Below are 10209 nucleotides of genomic sequence, written 5' to 3'. Positions count from 1 at the left end.
GTTCGACTTCTGCACATGGTCCAGAAACTAGGTTCACACTGCACATGGTCCAGAAACTAGTTCACACTGCACATGGTCCAGAAACTAGGTTCACACTGCACATGGTCCAGAAACTAGGTTCACCTGCACTGGTTCACTGACAGGTTGAGACTGCACATGGTTCACTGACCAGGTTGAGACTGCACATGGTTCACTGACCATGTTGAGACTGCACATGGTTCACTGACCAGGTTGAGACTGCACATGGTTCACTGACCATGTTGAGACTGCACATGGTTGACTGACCAGGTTCACACTGCACATGGTTCACTGACCAGGTTGAGACTGCACATGGTTCACTAACGAGGGCTGCTCCAGGTGTGATGCTGCAGTGGCTGCACTCAGATTCAACTGCCAGAAGTAGAGCAGCTCACGCCTGCCTGACCTCAATTCCTCCACCTTGTTCTTTTATTCAAGCAGGGACAGACCCGGGGTCTCCTCCACCCCTGAAAGACTCCACTCTTCATGTTTGGTTCCTTTTTTTACTGGCTGTGGGGCTGATTTGAATATTTACATATTTCCAATCACATAGTAGTGGAGGATATTTACAGATTCTAGTAGTGGGGTGCGTCGTCTCGCCCAGGAGGTGCACATGCTTTCTTCCTCTCCTCCTCAGCTGACATTAGATGAAACGCAGAACAGCATTTCAGCCCCACAAACCGCTCACATGCTATCATCCACAAATTACCACAAATCCAGTTCACGCCGGTCAGAAACACCCCTCACACCAGCCCTGCTGGGAGCCCCCACAAGATGGAGCCCTTTGGAGCCCTACAAATGGGCTGATGGGCTACAAAATCTGTCTGTAGAGGACGGGAGGTGAGCGTTGATCTGAGAACACTGAGGGCCCCCCCTGCACTCATTCACCGGGTGCCAAATTATCCGGTGCCAGGACTCTCTCTCTGCCCGCCTTGATCCGACGCTCCCAGAACATCATGGCGTCTCAGAGGAGCGATTAACCCCACAGCCCGTCTGGTCTCCCCCACGTCGTGTGGTGACAATTGTCGTCTGCTGAGTGCTGTGTCAGCACATCAGAGTGAACTACGAGCCATGCTTGATGTTCCTCGTTAGTGGTGTTGTTGTCAATCGACCGGTCTCCAGACTCAACAGAGGGTTCGCTCTCGGTCAGGACTCACAGCTCTGGGTCCGCGTTTGACGGTTAAATAACGGGGCGATTTTGTGCATCGTAACAGTTTCCGTCTCATGTATCACAGGCTCAGGATGTTAATTTGGATGTGTTGGTAGATTGGACATCAGAACCGAATATTCCAACATGCATGTGAGTTGAACAGAATCCTTGCAGAGATAATGGGCTCAGCACTTCAACAAGATACCGCCTGGAGCACGTTCTGCCTAAATCTGTTCTGCTGCTGCTGGGGTTTTCCACAGCTCGAGATTTCAGTCGTCGCCGCTTTCATTTAGCCGATCTGAGTCCAACCTGAATGTGCTTTTCTTGGCTTTCACCACACCTGGTCTGCTTCTTATCTTAGCGTGAGCAGCGGAACACAGCTCCCTGAGGCTTCGTACTTTTGCTTTGCGAAAAAACCCAAATGCATTTCTGCACAAATCACCGACCTCAAACTTTAAACCCGAGCTGCAGAGGTGAGCAATTCTTTACACACTTTCCATCAGGGGGTTCGATTTAGCGTTTTGATCTCCCACATCTCAAACACAGGTCCATGAGCTCTGAGCTTTACGCTATGCGCGTATCGTCGGTGCTGAAGATGCGAGCACCAGACGTGTCCATGGTAACCGTGAGATCCGTTGCCGTAGTAGTCTTGGCCAGGGGGGATGGAACACGGCCGGTTGGATGTTAGAAGCAGCAGGCGACAACTGCTGGAGGATTATGGGTAAAGGGGAGCCTTTTGCCAGCTGTCAGCGAGCAGAATTTGGCTGCAGAACACACACACACACACACCAACACGCTGCCACAGTCATATATCAGCATACAACTTGGACTAGCCTGGAGGAAATAGCTGCCTGCCACTCCCTGTGTTTTATCCCCCATCGCTGCCAGGATGGTGCGTTTGACATGGAAAAACATCAAAAACAAGTAACAGTAAAAAAACAAAGATCCTGCTCACTCACATTCCTGGCTGTAGAATAGAAAGGAAAGAGAAGGCAAATTGAGCCGATGTTCGGGTTCTCTCTCTCTCTCTCTCTCTCTCTCGCTTCTCTCGCTCTCTCGCTCTCGCTCTATCGCTCCTCCCTCACTCTGTTCTTCCCATGTTTCTACCTGCTGTTCCATCATCCGCACCCCCGGGGGAACAAATTAAGGTTCAGTCCAAATAGTGAAGGCCTGCCACGGGGGTATCTACCTCTCTGGCCTCTCTCTCTCTCCCACCCCCTCTCTCTCTCTCTCTCCCTCACCCCCCCCCCCTTCCCTCTCTCTTCCTTCTCACTCTCTCTCTCCCTCTTCACGCCTCTCTCTCTCTCTCCTCACCTCTCTCTCTCTCTCTCTCTCTCTCTCTCTCTCTCTCTCGCTCTCTCTCTCTCTCTCTCTCTCTCTCTCTCTCTCTCTCTCCCTCACCCCCCCCACCCTTCCCTCTCTCTTCCTTCTCACTCTCTCTCTCCCTCTTTACGCCTCTCTCTCTCTCTCCTCACCTCTCTCTCTCTCTCTCTCTCTCTCTCTCTCTCTCTCTCTCTCTCTCTCTCTCTCTTCCCATGGCCCAGAACCAATGGCGGTAATGGACCGTAATCAATGGGTCTGAGCCTATGGAATTACACGAGAGGATATCATTTTCCCTCCCTCTCCCTCTCCCCCCTCCCCCTCCCCCTCCCATTCCCCTCTTCCCCCCCAAATGGTAAATGGGCTTCACACAATCATTTCTCACGCCATAAAAAAAAACGCCTAATGGTTTCAAGAGCCATATTTGTTATGGGCTTTCTGCTTTTGCCCTAAGCAGAGTTCCTAGTGCTCTCCTATCAAACACGCATGGTATAGAAAGCAGTACATGAAGATAAGCTACCGTAAGAGAACCAGTGAGGGGGTGAAGACGGAGGGGTGAATGACTAATGAGGCACGACAGTGTTGGGGACACTGTCGTTGACAATGCCCTGATCCCAAACCCCTCTATATTGAACATTGCAGATGTTCATGTCTATTGCGTTCGACATCAAGTGAGTAAGACTCTGTTTGTCCAGGGGCTTCTTGTCTGTCTGTCTGTCAGACTTAGCATCAATGGAAGCCAAACACTCCCTTATGTAAGGAACCGGACGGATTCTAAATACATACCTGCAAGACCGCAGGAGTGGCTGCACCCAGACCACAGGGACCAATCAGAGAGCTGGCAGTTGACAGGGCATTCCACGACACAGGAAGAGTTCATCTGCCATTTCCTCTCCAAGCCCAACTAAAGGAGAGAGAGAGAGAGAGAGAGAGAGAGAGAGAGAGAGAGAGAGAGAGAGAGGGAAAGGGGAGAAAAAGAGAGCGAGGGGGAAGGGAGAGCGGGAGAGCGGGAGAGAGGGAGAGAGAGGGAGATAGAGTGAGATGGAGAAAGGGGGAGGGGAGATAGGGAGGGAGGGAGAAAGGGAGAGGGGGAGAGAGAGAGAGAAAGAGGGAGAGAGAGAGAGAGAGAGAGAGAGAGAGAGAGAGAGAGAGACGGAGAGAGAGAGGGAGGGAGGGAGGGAGAGCTTATTTTTTTGAGAATGAATAAGCCAATAATAAAGGATACATGGAAATGTCACAACACAACATCCCAGCCATATTGTGTTGAGGGTTACCACAGGGATACACATATATGCATATTTCAGAACAAACAACACTAGTTAAAGCTGACAGAAAAAAGTATCCCAGTGTTTCCCCCTGGGTTCCCCTGGCCTTCTGCATCAGCTCCATCCATGAATCCACCGCCTCCACCCACCTCTTTACACAGCTCGAGGTCCACTGTTTTCACCACAGCACCTCCACCCACCTCTTTACACAGCTCGAGGTCCACTGTTTTCATCACAGCACCTCCACCCACCTCTTTACACAGCTTGAGGTCCACTGATTTGCCGTCGCTCCGGACGCAGTCCAGCATGCGCGTCTTGAGGCCCGCGCCACACACGGCCCTCTCGCTCAGCTGGCAGGTGCTCCAGTCTGCAGGGATCAAACGCGCGAACCTCAAGCACACATTTGACGACACAGCAAGCTCAATCCCTGCCCTCTCGCTGAACCGGTGGTACTGGCCCTTTAAATGGACTCCTCAGATGCTCGGATCAGACCAGGATCCCTTGATGTGGAGCGACAGCTACTACCATGACTAACGAGGACCGGCCCGTGGTCGGACCTGTCAATTAGCGTCCCGGCAGTCCCAGGACAGCCCTGAGTGTTCCCCGTGTCGGAGAGTTGGGGAGGAAAGCTTTCCTGAAGGATGGAAGTATAAGGGAGTAACGCTTTTCGATCAGGTCAGCGGTTGTTGACTTTGTCGACTTTGTTGCACTTGGAATCGTCCACAGAACGACCTACATTTACATTTACATTTAGGGCATTTAGCAGACGCTTTTATCCAAAGCGACTTACAATAAGTACATTTGTCATAAGAAGTGCAACAATATATCGCTGTCGGTACAGTAAGGATGTTCATAGAACCAAGTGCAAGTACAACAATCGCTAGGCAAACCAATTCCCCGTGTTACAGCAATGATAGCAAACCTGAGAAAGGCCTGGCGTATATTGACTGCATCAGCACCATTTGATAAGAAATGGAAGACCCTTAAACAGGACTCAGTCATTGCATTGGACTAGGGACATATTTGTATCTGTTAATCGCAAATGAATCGCACATATTTGTATTTTAACTTTGTTTCTGTATTTTCCAAGTTTAATACTCTTATCAACATGGGAGTGGATAAATTATTCTAGCTTTATGCAAATGTGTGTATATTAGTTATTGGAAATCATGTAAGACGAAAAACACAATGAAGTGTGTCCAACCGTTGATCCAGCAGTAACACAAAACAACGGACTGAAACCCCCAGGGAGCCACACAGGTCAAGCATTTACCAACAACTCAAACCACAAGTCAAGGCCATTAAAACGCTGATTAGGAAACAGTTGATGCTTTAGAGACCCGGTGCTGCGGTTCTGACTGCTTCCCACATCCATTTTGATCTCCAAACACGTCCCAAATGTCTCTCCACCCCAGGCAACTGTTAATCAACAGTACACTTCTAAATTATTGTTCTGTATCTTTGATTTGTTTGTACTTTTGAATTGGTTGCTGTTTGCTTGGTCAGGTCAATATGTCAATGCGATTTAAAAGGATAAGTAATTAGCTTCATGGCGCTTCTACCCACCGGTGATGTTGTAGGAGTAGTGGAAGCAGTTGGAGTTGTATCTGCAGGCCTCCGTCTCCGTCGTCTCCGGACACGCCTTGTCCTGGCCAGGCTGGCGAAGAGGGTAGGCACTCCGCTCGCGAGTTCGATTCCCGCTGCACGGCTAAGCACACAGAAGAACAGAAGAAGGAGCGGTTTGAGGTTTTTTCCGCATGGATTCACTTTGGTTTGGTGGAGGTGTTTAGGGTTATGGTTCATTCCCTCGTTAGGTGGAGGTGTTTAGGGTTATGGTTCATTCCCTCGTTAGGTGGAGGTGTTTAGGGTTATGGTTCATTCTCTCGTTAGGTGGAGGTGTTTAGGGTTATGGTTCATTCCCTCGTTAGGTGGAGGTGTTTAGGGTTATGGTTCATTCTCTCGTTAGGTGGAGGTGTTTAGGGTTATGGTTCATTCTCTCGTTAGGTGGAGGTGTTTAGGGTTATGAATTCTCTGGGTCGAGGTGTTTAGGGTCATGGTTCATTCTCTTAGTGGAGGTGTTTAGGGTTATGGTTCATTCTCTGGTTGGGTGGAGGTGGTTAGGGTTATGGTTCATTCTCTGGTTGGGTGGAGGTGTTTAGGGCTGGGTTAATTCTCTGGTTGGGTGGAGGTGTTTAGGATAATGGTTCATTCTCTGGTCAGGGTGGAGGTGGGGGTGTTTGAGGTTGGGGTTCATTTTCTGGTTAATGTGGAGTTGTTGAGGGTTATGGTTCATTCTCTAGTTGGGTGGAGGTGTTTAGGGTCACGGTTAATTTTCTGGTTATCCCCTCGAGTCCCTCTAAAACCCTGTAGGTACTAACCTCGTATCGCATCAGAAACGACTCAATAACACTCACAGAAGCAGATCTCTATCTCTCCACTTCTGGCTCAGCCCTTACGGCGAGTGCCACTGAATGAATCCCGCTCCCTTATTTAGTCATTTCCTCGGCTGTTTTCCCAGGAGAAGAGCTAAACCCGCCTAATACATTCAGCATCGAGTCATTTGCAGGTCATGAGGGACTCCTTCCATATCGTGGTTCATTGCTGCTCCCTGCGGAGAGGTGGCCGACCCTCTGGAGTCCCAGGAGGAAGTGTGTTCACCAGCAACTAAGGCCCCATCCCATTTCTACCCCCATACTCTCCCACCCAGACTCTCACCTCATAGCCTCAGTCAAAACGTCAGGACAATATCCGCTGTTGTACGGTTTAACAGTTTGTTGAACCGTGTAGGTCCTCCATTGCTCCATGTTGTCATGTACTCTGGGATGTAGCCTCGTATCCTCCTCTGATTCTAGGCATAGGCTACCTCTGATCCATTGTTACTTACAGCCTGTTCCTGCTACTTTCCGTTTAGAGAAATTGCAGCCTTTCTTAATTGGCCTTGAGGCTTTCATTTGAACTCATCCTCCGTTATGTTTGGATTTGGGTGGGCGGCTTAAACCACAGGGCTCCAGAGATGAACCGTTTGGACTCCTCAATCAGTCTACTTCCTTTGCGCCATTTCAGGGCAAGTTCACCCCGGAGGGTTTACGGTTTAACAAACACAGCCATGCTGGGAACGCCTCATTAAAACACTGGGAGAACCAAAATAATAATCCCATATTGGTGGGAGCTTTTGTCTGTTTCTATGCAATTATCTTTGAATGATTCGATGCACACACACACACTCCCGGACAGCTCCCAGTGCCGGCGACAGACAGCTCTGATCCAGAGGGCCGTACACAGCTCACTGTCTCAACAACAGGCCCTCCCTCCGGAGGACTCCTTCAACCACCAGGACCGGGAGAAGACTCCTCCTCCCTAGCCTCCTGCCTGGGCCCTGGACCCTGGAGGAGCAGAGCCGACCTCAGGGTTCAAAGCAGCACCTGTCCTAGGAGGACGGCTCTCTGAGGTTCTACGGGGACATCAAGGAGCACAGGGCACGTACCAGTTGGCAGGCGCTCCAGCGGCCCCAGTCGGACAGGACGCAGTCCTCAGGGCAGGGCAGGCGGCTGTCTCGAGCCCCCAGGGACATCTCCTCCGGGTCACACAGGTAATCCTCCACCTGGTCGGACGGCCCATCGATGGTGTTCAGCATACACCTGTTGGAGATACGAAGAAGAGCCAGCACCTTGGGTCAATGTTTAGAAGGGATGGGCAAAACGATTCTTTTCCGGGAATCAGTTCTTTCAGTTCCGTTCACTCTCACGATTCGTTCGTTTCATTCGTTCGTTAAGTCAGATGGTCTGATACGTCGTTTGCCAGGGAATCGGAAATTATGGAATAAATGTTAATCAACATGCATGTAGCATACTACTTTCTAATTTTCTGGCAAAATTACCCAGGTTATGTGTAAATATTAAGCATATATATAATAATAATGGATTGAATTTATATAGCGCTTTTCTAGACACTCAAAGACGCTTTTTACAGGGAAGGGGGAACCTCACAAACCACCACTGGTGTGCAGCACCCACTTGGGTGGCGCACGGCAGCCAATCTGCGCCCTAACGCTCACCACACACCAGCCTGAGGTGAGGAGTGAGGGAATTAATGAGTCAGCCAATTATACAGGAGGATGATCAGGGGGCCAGATTGAATGAGCCTGGTTGGGCCAGGACAACCGGGAAACCCCTACTCTTTGCGATAAGTGCCCTGGGATCTTTTATGACCTCAGTGAGTCAGGACCTCGGTTTGACGTCTCCTCCGAAGGACGGAGACACATACGTGACTTTTTTTAATTCATAATGGGGTGCAGTAAGAATTAAATGGCGTTAGCAACTACTAGACCAAACGAGACTCGTAATGGTAGGTAAAAACTACTTTTAAAGCATGCAATTGTGATGTAGAACAAAATAAAAATAAAACATAAAGTGCTTGCATGATATTGAAACCTACAGCGATCGTTAATTAACTTGTGTGGTGGTGCCTTATCATTTGTTTACCCATGGGCCATTGCGACGCGATTGCTACCTGCTCTCTTGACTGAATCGATGAGAGCGTTTTAGACTCAATCAATATAAGGTTGCGGGGAGACGAAGCTCTGTTTGTTTGTTTATTTTATTTCCGTGACAAAAAGTGACATATTTTTGTTATATGTTTCAAAAAGAAGAAAAAATAATCAGTTCTCTTGTTGTGGGAATCAGTTCTCCCCGTTCACCTTCGGGATTCGCTCGTTCTGACCGAATCGTTCGCGACCGACCCATCACTAATGTCTAGTGTTAAACACATAGAACCACCCTGTCAATGTCTATTGCTAATACATAGGACCCCCAACCTGTGTCAATGTCTAGTTTTACCATATAGAACCACCTTGTTTTAATGTCTACTGTTAACTGTTGTCATGGAAGGGTTAACACATGACCCAACCCAATGCAGTCCATCCAACCAGATGCATCCTCAGGAAACCTCTCAGACTCCTCTCTTTCAGCAACATCTCCTAAGCTGACGGCACTTTCGCTCCCTTGGGTTGTTCAAACATCGGTAGCATCAGGTGGCGAGCCACTCAGCTGTCACCCCCCCATCAAGTCTTCCTTTGGACCCACCTGACTTTTCTGGTCTGCACGCCTTCGCCACAGTTCTCCTTCAGGTCCACGTTGCTGACCTTCCAGACGCTCCAGGGCTCGGCCTGCCACACGTACTGACCACAGTCGCTCAGACAGGGCACCACCTCGTAGACCTGCCATGGAGCACACACAAAAACACACACAGCGCACTGGGTGACCACACCGTCCACACACTGCAACGTAGGCTTTTTGTATTATAATGGGATTTTGAGGTTTTATATTTCAATCAATTGATTGAGAATAGCACTCACCTGAGCCTGTAGATTGGAGCCAATCAAAGGATAAAAGGAATCACAGAGAGAAATACAATTATTATCGTATTTTTGGGTTCCACAGATAATCAGAAACAGAATGATACGATTGAGCTGATAGAAATACAAGAGAGGGAGAGAGATAGGATTTGTCTGGCAAGGTCAACCCCCCCCCCCCCCCCCCCAATCTTTAATCTCCACATGAAGCCGCACTGCAGCAAAATGACTTAGCTGGCAAAAATAAATACAAAAACACATTCACTGACACACAGCTGTAAGCCTTGATTCTGTTCCATGAATTCCATATGTGTGTGTGTGTGTGTGTGTGTGTGTGTGTGTGTGTGTGTGTGTGTGTGTGTGTGTGTGTGTGTGTTTGTGTGTGAGTGTGTCCGCAGGGGGTCCGCCCCACCGACCTGGTTCACGTGGTCCAGCTTGGGGCACGGCCGACCCCCGTTGTAAGGCTTCTCCCTCAGCCACTTGGAGCGAACTTTGACCCCGCTGCCGCAAGACTTGCTGCAGCGCGACCAGTTGGACCACTCGCTCAGCTTACAGTCCGAGGGGCAGGCGATGATGCAGGCCTCCTCGATGTAGCCTGAAACGGAACCACGCCGCGACAATGACCTCTGGAGCCTCGCAAAACCGGACTGAAATGGTGTGAGCCACGAGATACTGGTCTGGAACCAGTTTGACGCCAAAAGGAACAGCAGTGTAGTCGCTAAAGTAATGTAAAATGGGATTTGAGAACGACTATTGGTGTGTTTGCTTTCCCTTTCCTTTTGTCAACAAAGCACAGCGCAGATCAGCCAAATGCCCCCCACAGGGATTTCTCTTTAAAGCATTATATAAAAAAAGGGTGAACAAATTAAATAAAATGGGTTTATTATAGTTCAACGGATATTTTCTTGTATTTTGTTTTCATTAACTGATAAACTAAATCCTAGCAATGTGGTCCTCTTCCGTACGATAAGTCGGCCATTGTAATTTTCTCAATGCTTTTTTCCCTTTTGTGATGAAAACAATTAGGAAGGAAACAATGGCGCCCTGTTGGCTTCCTCCTCCTCCTCCTCCTCCTCCCCTCGGGGGCGTTGACTTCCTGTGCGGTT

General features: G+C 49.2%; 1 protein-coding gene across 1 annotated transcript in view; it reads right to left on the bottom strand.

Moving 5' to 3' along the window:
• Positions 1 to 2857: 2857 nt before the first annotated feature.
• thsd7aa (thrombospondin, type I, domain containing 7Aa) overlaps positions 2858 to 10209 on the bottom strand; it is a 21089-nt gene continuing 13737 nt past the window's right edge. The window contains exons 10-16 of the mRNA XM_060043627.1: positions 9520 to 9698; positions 9107 to 9112; positions 8835 to 8968; positions 7238 to 7391; positions 5320 to 5461; positions 4005 to 4120; positions 2858 to 3392 (exon numbers count right to left, since the gene is read on the bottom strand). Coding sequence (XP_059899610.1) covers positions 3240 to 3392; positions 4005 to 4120; positions 5320 to 5461; positions 7238 to 7391; positions 8835 to 8968; positions 9107 to 9112; positions 9520 to 9698 — 884 coding nt within the window. The 3' untranslated portion in view covers positions 2858 to 3239. The remainder of the gene's footprint in view (positions 3393 to 4004; positions 4121 to 5319; positions 5462 to 7237; positions 7392 to 8834; positions 8969 to 9106; positions 9113 to 9519; positions 9699 to 10209) is intronic.

This window comes from Gadus macrocephalus, chromosome 22, assembly GCF_031168955.1.
Source record: "Gadus macrocephalus chromosome 22, ASM3116895v1".
NCBI classification, from domain to species: Eukaryota; Metazoa; Chordata; class Actinopteri; order Gadiformes; family Gadidae; genus Gadus; species Gadus macrocephalus.
The sequence above is the reverse complement of the archived record's forward strand: the minus strand, read 5'-3'. Positions and strand labels throughout refer to the sequence as shown.